Genomic DNA, 22,730 nt, shown 5'->3' on the forward strand with positions numbered 1-22,730 from the left:
TTGAGTGTTGTATTTGAAAATAAAAAAAAACTGTTTATTTTTATCTTTTTTTATCATGAGTACCTGAAAATCTTCTATTTCACTACATAGCCATTTCTCCCTCTAAAGGATTATGCTCAGTTTTATTGGGTATGTGATTTTTGGTTATAATCTTAGCTTCTTTGCTATCAGGAATATAATATGGTCCCATCTGTATCTCTTTGATGTTTAAGTTGTTTCTATCTGGCTGCTTATATTTGCTCCTTGATTGAGAGTTCTTTAATTTGGCAGTAATATTCCTGGAGTTTTCATTTTGGACATCTCTTTTAGGAGGAATTCTTTCAATATCTATTTTACCCTCTGGGCACTAGGAATTCATGGTATCCTTAATAATTTTTGAAAGATCACCTCCAGGGTCATTCTTAATCATAGCTTTCAGGGGCTCTAATAATTCTTGAGTTTTTTCCTTCTGTATCTATTTTTCAGATCTGATGTTTTTCCAGTGAAATAACTCACATTTTCTAATTTTTTTTCATTCTTTTATTTCATTTCATTTTTTTCTTGATTATCTCATTATTAATTTTTAGTTGCCCAATTCTGATATTTCAGGAATTATTTTCTTCAATGAGATTACTGTGCTTCCAATTGTTTGGAGGAGAATTTGGGAGGACACAGGCAAGTTCCTGCCCTTTCTTCATCATCTTGGCTCTGCCTTCCCCCAGTTTTTTCCCGTCTTAAGAAGCAAGTCTCTCAGTTGAAAGAAGATAAATGGGATGCTCTTAGAGAATATAAATAGAGTTACCTACCCTTGATTACATCTTTTTTTTTTTAAACAAATCTTTAAAATATAAATTTGTTGTTGAGTCCCCTATACATCCACTTTAATCCCAATGGACACATTTTTCCTTTTCTCAGAATTGTTTCTCTGGTGTGTTCAGGATTTCATTTCTAAGAGCTTCCCATCCTAATTGCATTGACCCTTATTATGTCAACCAGTTCTAACCTGTGTTTCTTGAACTCTTTGAAATATATTTTGTCAAAATCTTTGATATATTTTTCACTATGCCCAGCTTTCTTCTGTTTTTATCACAAATTCTTTAGAGGAATGGTCACTTCTCTTCACCAGTTTTATAATTTCCAGTTTCTCTGTGATGATTAGCGTCATATTCTGAGAAGAACTTCAGGTCCTGTCATCTTTTAAAGAATGAAATTATAATTAAGCAACTCAAGAATTCATTGGTTTTAGCAGCTAGAAAGAAAAAGTGATTTTTTCCCCATGTCTCACAGGTAGGAAGCCAGAATTCCTGGAATTCAGAGCAAAGGTAGTAGAAGACAGACAGATTAGCTCAAATTTGAATAATTAGTCCAATAAATGACTCCATCTACTCATCCTCTGTCAATATTTCAATTTTGGCACTAATAACATTTCTTTCTTCCTGGAATATATTCACTTTTCAGCACTCTGCCAGCCAAAAAAAGATCAGAGTATTTGAAAAAGCTATTTTACTTGACTTTGTTCATTTATATTTTAGTTTCTGTTGAAGCAAAGACATATTCCTTTCTAGTTTATTTGCTCAAACTGATGAATATTCAAAAAACTGATGGTATGTAACTTGAAATAGCCATTTACATTGGAAATTTAAGAAAGTTGAAACTTTTGATGGGTAATTGATTTTAAAGATGTTTTAGGAAAAGACCTTTTTAGGGGATTTTAAAATATGAATAGAGGCAAACAGTTCTGACTTATGTAGACATTATCAATAGATAGAAAAATTTAGATTTAAAACTTTTGTTGACTTTAAAATTGCATACAGATTCATGCTTTTATTTTTAAAAGTACAAGATCAAATGAATGAGGTCATTGGAATTTCTTTTATAAATCTATGTAAATTACAAGTTTTTGCAAGGGTCAGTGTTGAAAATTTACCCATGCATATGTTTTGTCAATAAAAAGCTATAATAAAAAAGAAAAGATATTGAATAAAAAATAAAATTAAAAAAAATAAATCTATACAAATTTTATGATTTTGATCGTCTTTCCTTTACTATCCACTCCACTTCCAAACCATGGTTTACAGAGCCACCAAATGAATTTACCTTATCCAAAGATGTTCTTTTATTCCTCAGTTTGAATTCCTTCAGGGGCTTCCTGGTGCCTACTGGATAAAGTTGAAACCTTTTAGTGTGGTATTAGAATCTGTACTTTTCCAGGCTTATATCATTTCTCCCTACTGTGCACTCTGTACTATAGTCCAAAGAAATGTATATCTTCCACTTGTCCTCTTCTTTCCTCCCTTTGGATCTTTGCTCCAATTGTTATGCCTAGAAGTTGTGTTCTTCTTTGTCAACTCTCCCTTCATTAAAATCCCATCCACATTTTAAAGAAATTACCTCCATGAAAAACTTTCCTAGGTCCTAGGGAAGTACTTGAAAAGCACTCTTCATGCCCTTGCATAGTATCACTTTTAAACTGCATATATTTATTTATGAGCTCATGTCTATGGAGTTCAAACTGTGACAACTTTGAGGACCTTAAAAGGCCAAATTGAATCAGCTTCCAGTGCAAGGTATTGCATTGTTTGGGTCCTGATTGACTCAGAGTGAATGTAAATAGCAGTAATTTCTGGTTTTGATCATAGAGTCTTCCCTTCCCAGATATATGCATAAATGTATGTATTTATATTTTGACTAGGTGAAAGAATACATTTTTTGCCTCAATTGCTACCTAGTCTTAATCACTGAATGGGTGTGGCCTTAGTAAAACTGAGACCTGGTGAAGGCCTTAGCTTAAAAAGCCCAGGGTCTCCTATTGCTTCCCGGGCCATCTTCAATTATCTTGATCCATATCTGGTCACTGGATAAAGATGTCTCTGGAGGAGAAACTGAGGCAGGGGATCTTGCATTTAAATCCTCTCACTTAAATCCATATGACTTGTATGGCTTTGCATCACCTCCCCGATGTCATGGTACTCTTTGAGGTCAAAAGACAAACAATAGCAAGATACCCAGTGACAGATTTTGTCAGTTATTTGAGAACCACCCTAGCAAAGTTTGGGAAAATATATAGCAAAGACTGAATTACATTATTGTACGCTGAGTCAGGAAACCTAGATTCTAGGCTCAGTTCTGCCTAAACTAAGATTATACATTGAACAAGTCATTAATTTTTTTTTCTCTTAATACTTCCCTTTTCCGTAAAAATGGACCAGTTGAAAATCAAGAGTCTTCCATTGTAAAATTCTAGAATTGGAATGAGATCTGGGCCCTCTTTTCAGACTTGCTTCTCCTGATTTTTGGAAGAAGTAGAAGATTTGTTTTGTTTTGTTTTCTTAAGTTCTCTTTTAATAACAAATCTGCTAAATGGTGAATCTGAGAAAAGGTCTGTTTTAAAACATTTAATGAATTTTTGATAGTTACCAACTGCATTAGTTTAATGCTAATGAAATCCCAAATGTTACCAGCTCCATCCCTTTTGAATCTTATTTTCTTTCTGTGCCTGAATTTGAATACTTCATATAGCCTCAACTAAATAAGTCTTTCAGAGCCTAGTCCTTCAAGGCTCTTTTCAACAATGAGATGATTGATGCCAGTTCCAATGATCTTGTGATGATGAAAATCATCTTCACCCAGAGAGAGGACTGTGGGAACTGAATGTGGATCACTCTTTTCACTCTTGTTGTTGTTTTCTTGCATTGTTTTCTTTCTCTTTTTTTTTTTTTTTTCTTTTTAATTTGATTTTTCTTGTGCAGCAAGATAATTGTATAAATATGTGTGCATATATTGGATTTAACATATATTTTTACCAAATTTAACAGATATTGGATTATTTGCTATCTAGAGGAGGGGGTAGGGGGAAGGAGGGAAACTGGAAGACAAGGTTTTTCAAGGGTCAATGTTGAAAAGTTATCCTTGCATATATTTTAAAAACAAAAGCTTTAACTAAAAAAAATTTAAAAGGCCAAGTCCTTGTTCACATTTTAAAAATATTCCCCCAAGAATTTTATTTTTATTGCAATGCTTTTGACCTTGCTCTGCCTGTAAGTTGATTTTGCTAGTGTTTTTCTTCTGTGTTGATGATAGTGCTGTGCTTTTCCCCTCAGTGACACCAATGAAGTAGACATCCCATCCAACACTCGTGTTGGCACCAAACGTTATATGCCTCCGGAGGTGCTAGATGAGACTTTGAATCGGAACCACTTCCAGTCCTACATCATGGCAGATATGTACAGTTTTGGCCTTATTCTGTGGGAAATTGCCCGGAGATGTGTTTCTGGTGGTAAGTAACTACAGTGTTGTTGGAAAGTTAGAGCCTGACTTCCCCAAAAGAGTATCCTTAAGAGTTGAACACTGAATTTATCTCTACTTGTTATGCTACAGTTCTCAATTTCTCAACCCAGTCCTGACTCAGTTTCTCTGCTTCTCAAAGCTCAGTTATGCAAAACTTCCCCTCCCTCTTTATTAGAATATTTGATAAGGATTCTTGTGTTTTAGAATATCAGAATGCCTGTCCTCCTCCCAAGCTATTAGAATATCAGATACTGTCTTATCAAGATGCCCCTCCCAAAGTCCAGGGTGCCTCCCCCTGATTATGTTATCCCATCTCAGGAGGCTCACTCCACCCTGTCAGAGTCCTGTTCCTGCTCTCAATATTCTGACTCCACCCCTGCCTCAGTCTACCCCGAGTTTGAGCCATGTGTATATAGGTCATTGAAAACTCCTTGTTTGCTGGATTCTTGGAGATGATAGTCTCATTCAGCCCTGGGAGCAAACCATGGATCCATTTAGTCCCAGTAAATCTCTCTCTTTCAAATAAAATATTAAATACTCTCTAATCTCTATCTTGCCTCAGTTTCTCTGGCATTACATACTAGCTTTCACCCTATGCTGGATATAAGCTTCTTCTCTGAGTTTTCTAGGGACTAGATAGTTCCTAGACCATTAATTTATTTTATACAGAAAACACCCAAAGGAGAAAGTTATCTTTTCCAACACAAGTCAATAACTGCTTTGCAGTCTACAATTTTATGAACAGAACTGAATAGAGCAGGTTACATGACTTATTCATTATTCCAAAGCCAGGTATTTCAGGGTAAGATTTGAATCCAAGACTTTTTAGCTCTAAGCACAGTCCTCTCTTACTAAGCAGGAAAGCTTTCAAAGTCCTTACCCAAATGCTTTGATATTATTTTCTATATTTGAAAGGAATAAGGTCACAGAAATAGAAAGAGACCTTAATGAAACTCGGGAACTTTGACTCTTTTTTTTTTTCCCCCCTTTTTTCCACCTACTAGGCTGATTCTTAAACAAAAGGTAGGCTGTCCCACACCCTTGGTATAAGGACTAGCCCATTATATCATGAAATCTGTCTCACAATCTCTTGCATAACACTGCTTCTTATTCTTGGGCTATATCTAAATATGTCATGTGCATGAGAAAATCACAGAAAGGACCTGACAATTTTAATTCTATTGGAGTAAGCTTTGGAAAGCATTTGGGATTTCAAGAGCCAGAGAGATGAGGAAAGAATGTATTCCTGACTTGGACAGCCTGTGCAAAGGCAGGTCTCCTGACTTCAGATATGGCACTCTTTTTTGTACTCCATTAAGCTTGTGATAATGGGAAAGTCATTCTTAGAGTCTGTATTTTTCAGTCAGTCAATAAAAAAGTATTTATTATATGCTTATTATATTCCGCTGAGCTAGAGGAAAAAGGAAAAGCAAAAGGGTTGGCAATACTTGCCTGACAAGTATTGTCAGCTTGTCCTGACAGCTTGAGAATAAAATAAAAAACATAAATAAATAAAAAGAAATTTAAAAAGAAGAATTAAACTATCAATTATCATTATTATAATTATCATGATCCTACTATAATTAACATCATCCTGGCCAGCAAGTGCTGGCCTTGGACTCAGAAGGACCCAAGTTCAAATTTGGGCTTAGCCACTTACTTGTTTTGTGACTACGGACAAGTCACTTAACCTTACTCACCTCAATTCTTCTCTAAAATGAACTGGAAAAGGAAATAAACTATTCCAGCATCTTTGACAAGAAAATCCCAAATGGGGTCCCAGAGAGTTGGACATGATTTATTTCAGTCATATACCTTCTGTACTTTGGTTTCTTCATATTAAAATAAAGTACTCAGATGAACTCTTATGGTTCTTTCCATGATTCTAATATGTTATATTTATATGAAGTAGATTATAAATCCCTCCAGAGTCAAATCTCTTTATATGCCCAGTGACAAGTACAATTACAGATTCCCCTCCCTCATAAATGTTTAGGCTGTTGTTGCTGCTTGATTTTGGTTCATCTTCTGTGGGGAATATTCACATTTATTTTTCTTTAAAAAAAAAAAAACCTACAAATAATTTAATTTTCATTCACATATAGTTTTAGTGAAAGTAAATCTCATTTGATTCTTATAAAGTTTGCTATCTACATCATAAATGCAGGTGAAGTTAGTGTTTTAAGTATTTTTGTTATTTGCATTTTAAAGATGAAGAAGTTGAAGTTTTAAAAAGTTGTGTGATTTATCCATAAAAATACAGCTTTATAAAATCATATTCATATCCTGGTGTTAAGGCCAGTGATATTTCTACTACACAGTGATGCTTCAGAAATCTATAGATTTAAATGACTAATGTTTTGATTTAAAATGATATTTGAAATATAAGCATGAAAATTATATATTAGAAGAATCTAAAAATTGATAAGGAAGTTGGAATAAAAGTATAATGAAATTTGTTTAGAGATTTTAAATGCACTATTTATTTTTACAGAACTTCATTTTCATTTGTAATAAAGAAGCATAGCTTAGCCAATAAACTTAAGCATATACCCCATCTTGTATTCTTCTTTCTGTCCCCAGAGTCTATCAGTTCTCTCCCTAGGGCAGTCTTGAAATCAAGTTTGCTCATTTGGATCAGGGTTGTAAATATACAAATGTTTTTACTTTTATAGTGGTGATCATTGCATTCATTGACCTCTTCCTAGTTCTGCTTTTTTTCATTTTACATAAATGTTTCACTGTTTCTTCGAATTCTTCAAATTCATCATTTATTGCCAAGCAATAATATTTCAGTATTCATTTCACAAATTATTTAGCCATTCCCCAATTGATATGTATTTCTATTTTTTTTTGCTATCACAAATAACACTGCTACAAATAATTTTTAACATATTTATAATCATTTCTATCTTTGATCTCTCAGATAGTACTGCTAAATCAAAAAATGTGAACAATATATTTACTTTTCTTGCATGGTTTCAAATTGCTTTACAGAATGGTTTGATCAATTCATAAATCTAGTACACCAATCTTTCCACAGGAAACATTAGTTTCATCTTTTACCATCTTTTCCAATTTACAGAGTGTGAGTATTAGTTATTGAAGCATTAAAAAAATATGGCTGATGATATATGCACATTTCTTTTTCTGAAAACTGCTGCTTCATATATTATGTTTTGGAGACCAAGTTTTCTTCTCAGAAATACCATTTAATGATATTTAAATGTTTGAGACTTTCATTTGGTTGGTTGTGTACTTTCCTCTATTAGGATTAATATAAGAATTACAAAGATTTGCACACCTTGGAGTGGTACAATAATTAAAGACATACTGCCTAATAATTGCACTAGAGAATTAATTTTTATGAACTCTTTGAGAGCAAATTTTTTTTCTCTTGAAGTAGGTACAGGATTGTTCCCCCGATCAGATACTGAACAAGTATTCATTCAGTCTTCAAGAAAAAGCTAAAGTATAAAACTGACTGATTACTTTTCCTTTCATTTTGTGTTTTTCAAAAGCATATATAATTACACCAATCCTCAAGGCTCTCTATCTGTTAAATCCTCAAAGTTACATAATAGTCAGGGTTATCAGAAGAATGTGCTATAGAGAGAGAAGCCCCAGTCTGATTGCTGTGCTACATTTGAAAAACAAAGGCCTACTTTGGAATCTGTAGCCATCCCAGAGAGGCACTGAGATGCCAGAGATGGGGAGGAGGGGGGAGAGGGGGGAGTGAGAAGTCAGAAAAAGACAATTCACTCACTTCATTTTTGTCAAAAATGAGCCCTGCTTTTCTTCATTTCATTCATCCATTAATCAAGTAGTCAATTCATTAAGGATCTGCTCCTTGCCAGCATTCTCTACTTTCTCTCTTTCTCTCTTTACATCTCTCTCCCTCTCCTTCTCCCTCTCTCTCCCTCTTTCCTTCTCCCTCTCCCTCTCCCACCTCTGTCCCTCTCTTCCTCCTTCTCTCACTCTTTCCCCTTTTCTTCCTCCTTCTCTCACTGTCTTTCCCTCTCTCTCCCCCTTTCTTCCTCCTCTTTCTCTCTCTTCTTCCCTCTCCTTCTCTCTCTTTCTGTCTCCCTCTCTCTCTCTCTTTCTCTGTATCTCTCTGTCTCTCTCTCTCTCTCCCTCCCTCTCTCTCTCCCTCTCTCTCTCTCTCACTCTTCACTCTCCCTCTCCCACATAACATATTAGTCTGGAACATACTAAATTAAAGTGTCTCAAACTTCAAGTGATTTCTCCACAATATTTTTCTCTCTAAAATCACTCCTGAATTTGCTATCACCAGTGGGTGAATCACTTTAGGTTCCTTTTGACTACCTTCCAATCTTTATTGGTTCAAACTTTATGCTTTACTATCTGGCTCCACACACTCCCAACATGGATTCAAACTCCTGGACTTCCGGCACTGAGGATTCTGACCTTTTAGAAGTCACGTGGTTATAGTTATTTCTAATACTTCTCTAACTAAAGATGGAAAGAATGGACATAATATAGGCGGAAGCAGTAAAAGTGCAGTGTGCTGTCATCTTTATGCTGGTCCCAGATGAGAAAGAGGCTGAGACTCCTTCCTCATCCAAAGGGTCACCAGAGCTTATCTTCCTTGTTCAAACACCACCCATATAGGAAGGAAGAAGAAACCCATTTTGGTAATTTAATAGCTTTTGAACACATTCTAGTTTCAGTTCAGTAGCCAGATATGTAACTTTAACACCTTGGAACTAATGACAGAAAACCCAAAATCACCAGTCATACTTAACTACTTGTGTTTATAAGAGTGAGGTTTTTTTGACCATCCCAGTCAGCTTTGTTACAGTCCATGCAAACCTCAGAGATGGAAGCTAAGGGAAATGCTTTGTAATATAAACTAATTTGTAAAATCCTAAGGAGGGAAAAGGAGGAGATAATGAGAAATAACATTTTGTAAAACAACAGGAGCAATGGAAGGATAAACAAGTTCACAGAAAGCTTAGAGAGAAGCCCAATTAAAGTAGTTTATTCCAAGATTACTTAAAGATGACGCTAGGGAGAGGTCAAAAACAGATGAAAAATGAAAATTTCTAGAGATTTCTACAAGAAGATTTTTTTCCATACTATAGTATAACAGCGCTCATTATGTAAGGAAGTAAAAATGGCATTGAATAAAGATAGGAAAAGGTAATAGGACCAAACAAAAGGGATACCTGTGTAGAGGAAACCCAGTTTGAGGGTATTAAGTCTAAGAAGAATCCATCCTTTCCAGAGTCCTAATCTATCATTTTGTGAATAGCCACTCTCATCAGAATCCAGTGAAAAAAATTCTCAATCCTCTCAGCAAGGCATAAGAGAACTACCCCATACTGTCATTGAAATGTACCTATGAGATGCTCCCAAACAAAAATCTACATTGTGTAACTTTATTAAATTAATCATGAAGCCTATAAAATTGGTTAGAGAACTCCCTGATTAATTCTTCTTAAATATAAGTCCTTTCCTTTTTTGGTGCCATGGAGCCCTTTGACAATCTGATAAAACCTCTGGAACCTTTCTCAGAAGAATGTTTTTAAGTGCATAAAATATAGTACATAGAAATAGTTATCAACTAGGGGAGGGAGGGAGAAAAATTTAGACTACAACGTTTTCAAGGGTGAATGTTGAAAACTATCTGCAGATATTTTGAAAATAAAAAGGTATTGGATTAAAAAAAGAAATTACAAGAAAAAATAGTTATCAAAGCATATTTTAAAAAAATTCTTAGACTTCAGATTATGTATATGTATATATTTTATAAAAGACATAAGTAATTATGCAAGAGGTAATATAAAAGCAGATATATTTCCCTGGTATCCTTCAGCCCCTGTGAAGGATTTACAATGTGGGTTGATTATGATTTCGTCATTAGAGAGAGGATCCAAAGCAATGAGTACACGGAAGCATTAAAGAATTATTTTTCTAGTAATGGAGTGCATGGCATAAGCAGATAGATAGCCTCTCTATATTGCTACTGTTCCTGTTCTGATGCTTTAGGCTGTATGATTCTAGATAAAGCACAGCCTCTCACTCCTCCTCTGGCAGAGGCATCAAATATTTAATATTTAATTGTAATAATAATTACTATATTTACATGTGATTATATATTATGCAATAATAATTTAATACAATTATTTAATAAACAAAAAGAAAAGCACAATAAAATATAGATGGAATTACATTTAAAATTTACAATTTAAAAATTATAGCAGTATCTGACATCTTTCTCTATGGTTATGTGCCCCTCAGACCTTCCCTTTTCTCTCTGTTTGACCTCCCTGCTCTCAGGTAAGCCTCAAAACACTCTTGAGTTGTAGGTGAGTCATTAGTCTGAATCAGCAATGGAAGTTTCTGCCTCAAAAGTTCTCTACCAATGAAATCATGTCTGGATTTTAAAAAAAAATGATTCTAGTGGAATAACCTTGGTCTCTAGGATAATTATGACAAGAGAATTTCTTTCAAATGACAGTACTATATTATTTGCAATAGGGTGTAAGGACTACTCAAGATTTCTGTATAAGGTAATTATTAATAGAAAAATTGTTAAAAGGACAGACTTTGCTGTGATTATGACAAGAAGCTACATCAAAAATGTTATTGAGCAGAGAACAATCCACCTGTTCTTCCTAGAAACACTTGAGTTGGAAAACAAATGAGAAAGAGAAGAACCCATAGCATGCAGATTGGAATTATCTTCAAATCTCTGTTTGTTTTTAGTTTAGTTTTGTTCTGTTTTTACTTCAGCATATTTTATAATGAGGAGAATCTGATCTTGTCTCATTTTGACTACTTTCTGAAGTGGCATGAAATCCTGATTCTTAGAGTTATAATAGAGATAGCATCACCTTTTTTTTAGAATTTATTGGATCAAATTGTAATCATGGCATAATTAAACTCCCATCATGCAGATAGTCATTCAGTAACTCCAGAGGTGATGTTGAAGTCCTTTTCTTCTTTTAAGGTTCTGTTCAGGTGGTACTTGCTCTAGGAAACCGTTCTTCTTAAAATTTTTTGTTCTTAATTTCTTAAAAACCCTTCCTCTTGGATTAGCCTTCATTTCACTTACCATTGCATCCCATGTATTGTTTCTATGATTTTTCTTCTCCATAGATTACTAACAGAGGGTCTTAATAACAGAATTTGATGCTAACTTTGAACACTCCTAAAATCTAATAAATATTTTTTTGAATTTTTTTCTTTTGCTGAGGCAATTGGGGTTAAGTGACTTGCCCAGGGTCACACGGCTAGGAAGTGTTAAGTGCCTGCGGTGACATTTGAACTCAGGTTCTCCTAACTTCAGGGCTGGGGCTCTAGCAATTGTACCACCTAGATGTCTCAAATCTAATGAATATTGAATGAAATGGAAAGCAGTTTTGAACTTCATAGTTACTGCAATTCAACAAATTTTACAAAATAATAATTTAAAATTAATTCCATCATTAGACTGGAGCACTAGAGAAGGCCTAATAATATGTGGTGATGTTTCTTTAGAAACATAGTTAATCTTTTTTGAAGTTCTAAAGAATATTTTATTTTTTTAATAAGTGATATAAAAACTTGTTTACATCACTTTTATTTACATCACTTAAATTTGTGCTAGACAGGTCAGTATAATGAATAATAGTAAGCTCGTCTTGAATTATGAAGACATGGGTTCAAGAACTGTCTCTGACACAAATTGGCTTTATGCCCCTGGGCAGGTCATTTAAACTCTTAGTGGCCCAGGCAACTTTCTAAGACTAGAATTGTAAGGCAGTTGTAAGACCCTTACCCTGAATTCTCTGCATTAATAAAATCAAAACTACAGACCTGCCCCTCTTCAAGAAAAATATGTTAGAATGTGGGTAGTTAATATTGATAGTTATTTTGATAAGACTTTAACTCTTTTCCCCTCTTATTTCAGAGTTATATAACTAAACAAAAGTCTTTTTTTTTTTCTCCTAGGAATAGTAGAAGAATACCAACTGCCCTACCATGATCTGGTACCTAGTGATCCCTCCTATGAAGATATGAGGGAGATTGTATGCATCAAAAAACTCCGTCCATCCTTTCCTAACAGGTGGAGTAGTGATGAGGTATGAAAGGAAGGTCCACTCTCTGTGAGAAACCAGAGTAACATCTGGCTAATTTTGTGCATAAAAGTTTTTTGTTAACATGCAAGTTCTCTTTACTTTTTTACTATCAATTTTCTCAGATATTTTTACTATCTATAGTACCAGTACACGTAAAGATAATTTTCAAAATTCATTTTTGTAAGATTTTGAGTTCCAAATTTTTCTTCCTCCCTTCCTTGAAACCTCCTTTATCCCTAGGACAGCAAGCAATCTGATATAAATTAAACATGTAAAATTCCTTTAAATATATTTCCACATTTATCATGTTGTGCAAGGAAAAAAAAATAGGCTAAAAGGACAAAAGACAAGTAAAAGAAGCAAACAAACAAAGGTGAAAATACTATACTTTGATTCACATTTAGTTTCCATAATTCTCTAGATCTGGATGGCATTTTCCAACTCAAGTCTGTTGGAATTGTCTTTGCTGAGAAAAAACAAATCCATCACAGTTAATCATCACATGATCTTGCTGTTATTGTGAACAATGTTTTCTTTGTTCTGCTCACAGTGCTTCTTTTTAAAAGAAATATTGGTAATGGAATGGAGCAAAGAGACTTAGAGAGAGCCAAAGCCTGGCATGTTAACTGTCTGCTTACTTTTCTGCAGTTAATGTTGCTCTTTCTCAGAGGTATCTCAGAGACAGATTACATCTCTGCTAAATAAGGCTGACATTTTAATTCTTTTATCTTGTCAGCTACATCAATGTTATTTCCATGACTAGTTTTTACTATATTGATTTTATTGATGATTCTGTCCCCATCCTCATACACAGAGATGTTTTCACCATTTCTATGATCCAAGAGATCAGCTTACTAAGAGAGGAAGTTTCATATTAATCTCATAGATATTCAGAAACAAATTCAAAAGCAGTATGGTATACATGACATTTGAAAGTACAAGAAACAGACTAGGTTGGCATTTTTAAAAATGTTATAATGTGCTTTTGTTAGCAATATGAAATGGGAAAGAATTGTCACAAAGTGAAATAGCTGAGGGGAGAAGAAGTGAATTCTCACTTTTCAAAGGTATTTCAGTAGAGGCAGGAAGGTCCCTTATCAGGTACATTCTTTTTCAGTATTGATTGGATCAGATGGTTACTAAGCTCCTTTCTGTCTCTCCAGTCTTATGATTCTATAAGATTCAGTAAGATTGATAATATAGCTATGTCAATCTGATTTGAAAACTGGCAGAGGAAAAGGAAGGAAAGGGAGATAAGACAAGTTCACTTTGGGGATTAGCAAGAATAATTTCATAGAAGCTGTTTTATGTAATTTTGGTCATGTTGTTCCTCTACTAAAGGTTTCACTTTCTCATTTGAACAGCATTCTTTTTCATATGCCAGTATTCACTTTTCTTGACTGCACTGATTGCACTGTCATTTTGTCCTCCTAACCCAACTCCATCATGATGGTAGTATTGGATACTTAAAACACACTAATATGAATCCTTGTACATTTGCATATATGTGTGTGTGTATCTAGATAGTAGACATAGAAAAAAAACACTTATGATTCTTCAGGGAAAAACTTGGTTGTGTCTTTGTTCTGTTTGGTTTTTATTAAATAACATATATTCTTTTTTCCATCATGGCAAGACACTTGTGTACAGTTTCAGAAATACATGATAATATTCACAATTTCCAAATGAGTCTGAGATGAAGTCTGGGAAAAGCAGCAAATTCAAAATCATGGAATTTTGAAGTTAAAAGAGATTTCAGTTGGCAACTGATGCAACCCAGACCCCTAAAAGAATATCCCACTACAATACATCAATAAATGGACATCCAGGCACTTTAAAATCTTCCACTAAGGATTTCTAATGAAGTGATAAGACTAATAATTTAAATACCACATATAAGCACAGGAGAGCATGCCTGTGATACTAGGAAGAGGTCATTAATCTTATTAAATAATACAATTTAATGTGGTTATTTTAGCAGGCAACTGTAATTTGGGAATTAGCTTCCTTCTTTGTGTCATATAAAATAAAAAAAGAGTTAAACTTACAAAATGTTATAAACAGTTTTGGAGTATGCCATTGAACCAGACAAATCCCCTGAATATTTTTATATTTGTTTAACACTACATTATAAAGCCAATATGCTGTAGGCAGCAAAACCACCTGTCTAGATCTATCACAACATGAATGACATGAAAGCTGTGCTTTAATCCTTTAATCTTAAATCAAAATGGGACTGAGGATTTTTGTACCTATACAGTTTAAAGGAGAAATATCTTTTTTTATACTCAAACTTCAAAGATTCTTAAAAAGTAATGCTGTTGATGATAGCATATTCTCCTAATTGGACTCTAATGTTCCCATTTCTTTCTATACAGTGTCTACGGCAGATGGGGAAACTCATGACAGAATGCTGGGCCCACAATCCTGCATCCCGACTCACAGCCCTTCGGGTTAAGAAAACACTTGCCAAAATGTCAGAGTCACAGGACATTAAACTCTGATTGAAGGGAGAAAGTAAACATCTGGAGATAGCCAACATATTTTTTTTTCCTTTTGTTGGCAAAGCAGAACATGTTAAAGATGTTTCCATAGTAGCAATCTGGAATGACATCCTGCTCCTGAGCAGGTTCAGGCCATTTGCTCTCAGGGAAAACCCTGGACAAAGAGTGACATTGCCAATCAAAGGCTCAAAGAGTCTGTATGCAGGAAGGGAAGACCACTTGGGTAACTGATACAAAAATGATGCATGTTGCTTTCTGTGAAAGCCTTGTATGTGGAGATTTTTAAAGAAAAAATAATTTTTTCAAAATAAAACACAATTTAAACGTATATTGTTGTAGTCAAAACAAAACACAAAAACAACTACCCAACAAATGGTACCTGAAGGGAAAACAGAATTACTTTCTTTTTTATTTGTGAGAATATAACATTCCAAGCAAAAACTAAAAATAGTCTGTGATGTGTGAGAAATTGTAATATCTTAAAAATCACCTGTCTCCTACAAAGACCACTTTGCTTAGTGCTAGATGTGAGAGTTCTTGCAGAGATCAGCACCCTGCTAGCTTTATTACCAGCCAGCTTGATGAGTGACCATGTTTTCACATATCTACAGGTGGTGGTCTTGGGCAGTTTCACAGAATATAAAATCATAGCACCAATACAGTATGTAGGACTTGAATCAAAGTAAGTGGCATTGTTATTGTTCAGAAACTCCTCAGGTTTCTGAGTCTGTTACACAATTGCTGACAAAAGCACCTTTATTTCATTAAACCCAAACAAAGATTTTTTTCTTTCTTTTTTTTTTTCCAAATTTTAATTGTGGAAATGACTGACGATTTCACACAAGTTTAACTCTCCCTGCAGGAAAGATCAATAGTGAATGAAAGTGTCATCTGTTGAGATGAAGTACAAGCGCATTAGAAAGAAAATTAGATATTTTGCTCTTTGTGGTTGAGTAATCAAAGCATATATGCTGTTTAAAAAAACAACATATATGTGTTTTTAAAAAAAAGCATATATATGTAAAAAAAAAAGCATATATGTGTAAAAGAACCAAACTTAGAAGCAAAATAATGAACATTTTCCACAGTGTATTTCCTATCAACAAGGTGAAGCAAGTGACCAGCAATGAATTTGTGCAGTTAAATTAATAGAACTCTAACTAAATTTATAGAATTTGTGCAGTTAAATTAATAGAACTCTAACTAAATTTATAGAGATACAGCCTTCTAAAAAGATAGCGGAGGACTTTCTAGATGTTCCCAGATATGATGGCTTTTGGGATTTGTTCTTTGATACATATATATTATTTCTCATCCCAGGGGATATTATACTTTTTGACTTCACTTTCAGAATGTTGACCTGGTTTATTTTACTGTAATTGTTTTAAGTTGTTGAGGTGTGGTTCATTTTTTAATTTATTTCTTCTTAAGGCATTTATCAGTTAACAAATCACCTCAACTTTGGGGTTTTAGCTTTGGAGTCCCATGGATAAGTCTCATTTTCAAAGCCAATACTTCTCAGAAAAATCAGCAGAGTTTTTAAAATATCAAATCCTCCTCAGCTCATCAGAATAGTGTTTCATTTTATATTTCCATGATTTTCTTAGAAAGAACATAAATTGGAAGAAAAGGTAAATTCCTGGGGTTTAGCCATTTTTAAAGACAAATATTGCAATAAACTCTAGGGGGCAGTGTGATGTCATGTATTTTTACCATAAAGGTATTTGCTGGGGACTTCACAGAGACAAAAGATTTTTGAAAACTTGGAAACTATTTGAAAAATCAAAGAGAATTTTTTTTCTGCAGCTGGGTGATTTGTTTCTTCCAGAAAATAAATCCTCCAAAAGTATCTGTAAAGTCTGCTTGCCATGCTGGTGGCATTACACTATGTTCAATATTTTGTAATTCATTGTTCTATGCTTTCCATACAGATTTTATTACAGCTGGAAAGAAGCATTTCTTTTTGCTGCTTGCTGATGTTTTTCTCCTTATCTTTTAAAAAAAAAGAGATTGAGATTTTGAATTGGTTTTGAATAAAATATAAGATCTAAATGCTGCTTTAGTCATAATAACTAAAAACTCAGTAGTAACTGAATTGCCAGTTATTAGCATAAGATAAAATTCATTTTCCCTTTTTATGTGAAAAATATTCTTTTCATTGCATCAAAACAGGTTAACTTACATTAAAGTTAATATATATGTAATTTGCAGAGAGCCTTTATATGTGAAAGCCAAGTTGTTCAGAGACAAATGTGTTGGTTGTGGCAGTTCAGCAGTGAAGTATTTGTAAAGAGGCTTTCTGGACAAAGCACATTAATTACTCAGGTCTTTCCCAAATTAAACTTCTGTTATTTCTCTATAGAAATGTCCTTTATGTCCTTTTTGATCAACTCTTAAGATACCTTAGAATCAGATCCCTTGAATCATTTGAAATCAGGAGTCATTTGAAATACTAAAAAAATTGAAAAATGGGTTTAGATGTTTTTTCCAGAGTTGCTAATAAAAATAGCAATAGGGAATAATCATAGCCTATCCCCCATACTGTATGTATTATTTACTCTGTTGAATCAAGACAAATTATAATTACCTTTTTAATCACCAACCTCAATCACTATAAAAGGTATTAAGATATAGATTAATTAGATACTAAAGAAAACACCAATTAGGGCTTATCTTATGTAAAAATTTATAATAACAATTTATGAATAATTCTTTCCTTTTGTTACAAAAACTATTTTTACAGGAATTGTTTTTTTTTTTAAATCAGACTACTTACAAAATACTATAGAATAGAATAATTTTAATTTAATTTTTATTTTTATGAAAGATCTAGCAACTGGGTGAATGTTGTTAAACAGGAAGAGGGAGTAACCTGGAAACTGTTTCTATCAGTTGATTGTTTACTTTCAGGATTATTCTTAATTACAAGCTAATTTAAACTTTCTCCCCCTCCCCTCAAAATAAGGGATTTTAGGATATCAGTTGGTAGATAATGTAATGTTTGTATGTCAAGATGTTCAGGTTTATGTGTGTTTTTATATATGTGTACATATATGTATACATATATGTGTGTATATAAATATATATTATGTTTAATTTGGAGTCTGGAATAACTCCAGTATGTGATTAGGAAGTAAGATATTATGGACGATAAAGCACTAAATGAAGCATAATATTTATTTATGATAATACATAGATTGTTAAATTTTGAGTTGTGATTCTCCAAAAACAAAAATTTATGAAGAGACAGAACTTTGGCTTTTCAGGAAAAGCAAAACAGTAATAAAAGAAGCCCATCCTTTTCTTCTACAATGCCTGAGGAAAGCAGTCTTGTACAGTGCTCACAGATTCTGTTTACTGGTGCCAAGGTCAGCTTTGTTTAATGCTTTCATTGAAATTGCAACTAGTCAGGGATGATAACTGCATTTCATTGATTGAAGACCCTTTTCCTTTATGTTAAATTAGAAACAGCACTGTTTTATGTCCTGACTATTTTCTAATACACCTTTTTGTTGGAGGGTATTGCAGAGGTACTAAGAGAAGGGTAATTTTGAAAACTTGACTATGTATTTTAAGTTACAGGTGTGTAGGGAATTCAGTTGTGTAGAAGCTATAACAGCCTGGGAATGGACATCAGAAGAAGTAACGTTTAGCACTTGTGATTTCTCCTGTAATAAACAATGCCATTTCTCTTGAAGAAAGCTTGGTGGCTTTGTTAAAAAAAAAAAAAAAGAGAGAGAGAAAAAAAATTAATTTGTTTCAAAAGAAGACTCCTTTGTATTCTTTTGTGGAACCAGTGCCTTAATGAATCTGTATATACTGTAATTATTCAGAAATAGGGAACAAACAGTTATATTGTATTTGGTACAAATTGTAAATGGCTTTGTTTTAACATTCCCCCCAAATAAAATGGTATCATTCTCCCTACGGAAAGAACAAGCCTCTGTTATTTTTGATTATGATTTCTCTGTTTTGAAAAGTAGCAATTTGTTTTATTTTGCATTATATTTTCATATGACATATTTTTACATACTAAATGATTGATTGAAAGAAGGTAACCAATGCAAAGTTTCATTTTCTTTGCAAATACATAATTAAAATCTATGCCTTTTATAATTAAGAGAACAATGAACTATTGAAGATTGAGAACGGGGACAAGTTTTCAGATTTTATTGGAAAATGAACCACATTTGTGGGAGAAAATATTGGAATTTTTTATACTATTTGTGTTTATCTATACTCAAAACTTTAGTTTTTGAGTATTCTGAACAACAAACATATCTTTTAAAGGGAGGGAATGCCAGATCCTAACTGTAAGTTCTTTGAGACCAGGAATCATCTTTTCTAGTGCTTCATCCAGTTCTTTTAATATAATAGGTGTTTATGTGATTTATTGGTTACAGTCTGCCATGACACACTATTACAAGATCAAAGTTATCCTATTGATTATTAAACATTTACTGCATTCAAGAATCCTAATGAGTACTGAAAATAATAGGTTTAAGGAAGAAGTAAAGATGATTCCTGGCAAAATATCTGATTGATATATTGTTGGTCATTACCCTGATTTCAGATGTAAAATAATACAAATATGGTCAACAAATTGATGATAAGGAACCAAAATTAACAGAATCAATAGTACCTCAGATGTCTGTTGCTCAGAGTTTACTCTCCAATCTTTTTTCCCTTTAAGAATTTCCTTGTTAATTTTTATCAATGGTATTTTATTTTTCCAAATATTTTTAAAGCTAGTTTTCAACATTACAATTTTTTCTCCCTCCCTCCTTTAACTTCCCTTCCCAAGACAACAAACAATCTGACATAGATTAAATATGTGCAATCCTTTTAAACATATTTCCATATTTGTCATGTTGTGCAAGAAAAATCAGACCAAAAGGAAAAAAAGAAAAATCATGAGAAAAAAAGAAAGAAATGAACAAAATATGAAAATACTATGCTTTGATCCACATTCAGTCTCCCAAATTCTCTCTCTGGATGCAGGTGGCATTTTCTATCCCAAGTCTGTTTTTTGAACTATCCAATTGCCACTGATAATTCCAGACATGAAGTTTACATTTCCAAGTATAAAAATTAGTTTGTCCTGATTGAGCCCCTTGAAATTTGTCTTTCATGTTTTTATCTTATATTTCTCTTATATCTTATATGCCAAATTTTTTTATTAAGTTCAGGTCTTTTGCAACAAAATCCTGAAAGTTTGGCAAGTCATTGAATAATCTTTTTTTAATGTGTTGTTCAGGATTATTTGCTGAATATGTTATTTTCAGCTCCAGTCCTCATTTAGCTCTTTGATATATAGTGTACCAAGTCTGCAGTCTTTTAATGTAGCAGCTGGTAGGTCTTGTGTGGTTTTAATTGTGGCTGTGCAGCATTTCAATTGTTTTTTTCTTGTTCAAAATATTTATTCTTTCACCTGGGTTTTTTGCGATTTAGCTCTAATATTTCTGCAAGTTTTCATTACAGGATCTCTTTCAGGTGATGATCGGTGGATTTTTTTTTTCTATTTCTATTGCTATTCTTCTCTCTTGGTTTAATACTTCAGGACAACATTCTTTAATTATTTCTTGTGTTATTGTGTTATTATTCTTTTTTGATCATAGCTTTTAGGTTGTCCAATTATGTTAATGTGTTCTCTTCTTGGATCTGCTCACCAGATTAGTTTTTTTTAATAAGATGTTTCATATTCTCTTCTATTTTTTTCATTCTTTATATTTTAATTATTTCTTGATCTCTTATAACTTTGATGGCTTCGCCTTGCCCAATTCTAATTTTCAAGGAGTCATTTTCTTCCTTAGGTTTATATATCTCCTTTTCCAGTTGCTTGATATTCTTTTCATAATCTTGCTTTTCTTGGATTTTTTAAAAAATTTGCCTCAATATCTCATTTGATTTTTAAAGATTTTGATTTCTTCCATGAATTATTTTTGGACAAGTAACTGATGAGAGTTAGGAAAGGGGGAACCCCTTTTGGTTTGGCACAAGGATAATCTAATGATGGTGCAGCCCTGAAAACCTAGATTGATTAAAAAAAAAAAAAAAGGTTTATTGTAGGGGTTTGGAAGTAAGGGTAAAGATAGAAAGATGCCAGGGCCAGAGTGGATCGCTGGGCGGACAGGAACCCTTACATGGCCAGAAGGATACCATGTTTAGGACTTCTACAAAAAGTGGATTCCAAAGTTGCCCCTTTTAATAATGGGGGCTCTTGGTGATCTTGAAGGTGGGTGGAGTCTCAGGCTGCTGGCTGGTTTCAAGCCAGAGTTAGCATTGAATTGAATTCAATTGGTTTTTAGATAAGGACGAAACTGTTTGTGGGAGTTGGGGAAACCTGAGCAGATAGTGTGGGGCTGGGAAAGCCCAAGTTAGCTCAAATACAGTGGGGGCTGGGAAAGCCCAGATATTATTGAATTCAAAAGGGTGCTTTTTGATCAGGATTTGTGAATCAGAGATCCTAGCTTCTTCAGCCATGGGGGGGGGGGGGTTGGGAATCAGAAAGGAATCTTAAAGGGACTTCAACCCCCATCACTTCCTCTCTCAAACAGTTAAGACTTAAATTCATTAAAGAAGAAAAAAAAAAAGATTTGGGTTAGTGTCCCTCATTTGAGGCAAGGTTGAAGATTTTCTCCAAAGATCTTCAGAGTAGCGGGATCCCTTCTTCTTGTTCTCCTCTCAAACAGTCACCTCCAGATGCATGTGGGAAAAGGGGACATGATTTTCTCTTAACTGTTTCTAGCTGACAAGGATTGCAGAGATTTGGGGTTTCATGCCAGGAGGTGAGGCGTGAAGTGTGGAGAATGGCAGCAGGGCATCTCGGAGGTATCCCAGTCAGTTGTCCCCAGTCAGTTGTCCAGTCTATGTTCTCCAGGCTGAAGGGTGGCTGAGAATCCAAAGTTTGAAGCTTAGAGAAAACAGATCTCGGGAACAGATTAAAAGTGGGGTGTCATCCAGGGTAGAGATGGTGACATCCAGGAGAATGGGGCCTTTAGCAATAGTAGGCAAAGGTCTTGATATCTAGTAGATTTAATAAGCCACTGCTCTTTTGTGAGGCAGGGTCTAGGGATGGATGTATCCCCAATTGTCAGGGCTGCAGATCAAGATAAGAATGCAGTTTAAGCTCTTGGAAGTATTTTAACTGTGGTTCTTTTCTTTAAAATAATAGAGTTTGTTCCTCAATAAGCAAAAATCCTGAATCTTCCCTCCTAGTTTCCCCACTCTTTATGGGGGAGGGGTAGAAGGGATCAGAGAGAGTGACAAGTATCAGGGTGTCTACCCAGCTTACTGGCCCCTGAGGTGTTTGGACTGTCCTGGGATAAAGGGAAACGGGGCCAGACCTCAAATTCCTACCAGGGAGCAGGATGCCAGGGTGGGGACAGATCAACCCCTGTGGTGTTTCCCCATGGTGGTGAGAAGGCAAAAAAATGCAAGAACACATAACTATAACATAACATAAGCAGTTAAAACTCAACCTTCAGTACAAAAATAGTTTTCACCCAGTTTTATTCCCATCAATTGTCCCCCTAACTGTCAGAGGGTGGAACTTTAAAACTCCTAAAAAGCCCAAGAAATCTTATCTCCAACAACAGATTCCATTAATCAAATTTCTGATAAATTCTAAACAAATATCTATCATAACCTTATATTGATAGCAGTAAGGAATTTGTCCCAATAAGTTCATAACTTAAACAATTGTCATATCCAAGTAGATGTTTCATAAGTGAACATTATTCATACAAATCAGTTTGCTTTTAAAATACCCAATACATAGAAAAATATCCCAAATTGCATATTGTTCTTAACAGAAACATTTTCAAAAGGACAAGGAAAAAAACTTATTATTTCAGAGGCTCTGACCCAATAC

General features: G+C 34.1%; 1 protein-coding gene across 11 annotated transcripts in view; it reads left to right on the top strand.

Moving 5' to 3' along the window:
- The window catches only part of BMPR1B (bone morphogenetic protein receptor type 1B), a 497,487-nt gene extending 478,705 nt beyond the window's left edge, over positions 1-18,782 (top strand). For all 11 annotated transcript variants that reach the window (XM_074275372.1, XM_074275374.1, XM_074275378.1 and 8 more), the window contains 3 exons: positions 4,080-4,255; positions 12,226-12,356; positions 14,732-18,782. In XM_074275372.1, coding sequence (XP_074131473.1) covers positions 4,080-4,255; positions 12,226-12,356; positions 14,732-14,857 — 433 coding nt within the window. In that variant the 3' untranslated portion in view covers positions 14,858-18,782. The remainder of the gene's footprint in view (positions 1-4,079; positions 4,256-12,225; positions 12,357-14,731) is intronic.
- The last annotated feature ends 3,948 nt before the right edge of the window (positions 18,783-22,730 follow it).

The sequence above is a fragment of the Sminthopsis crassicaudata genome, chromosome 6 (assembly GCF_048593235.1).
Source record: "Sminthopsis crassicaudata isolate SCR6 chromosome 6, ASM4859323v1, whole genome shotgun sequence".
NCBI lineage: Eukaryota > Metazoa > Chordata > Mammalia > Dasyuromorphia > Dasyuridae > Sminthopsis > Sminthopsis crassicaudata.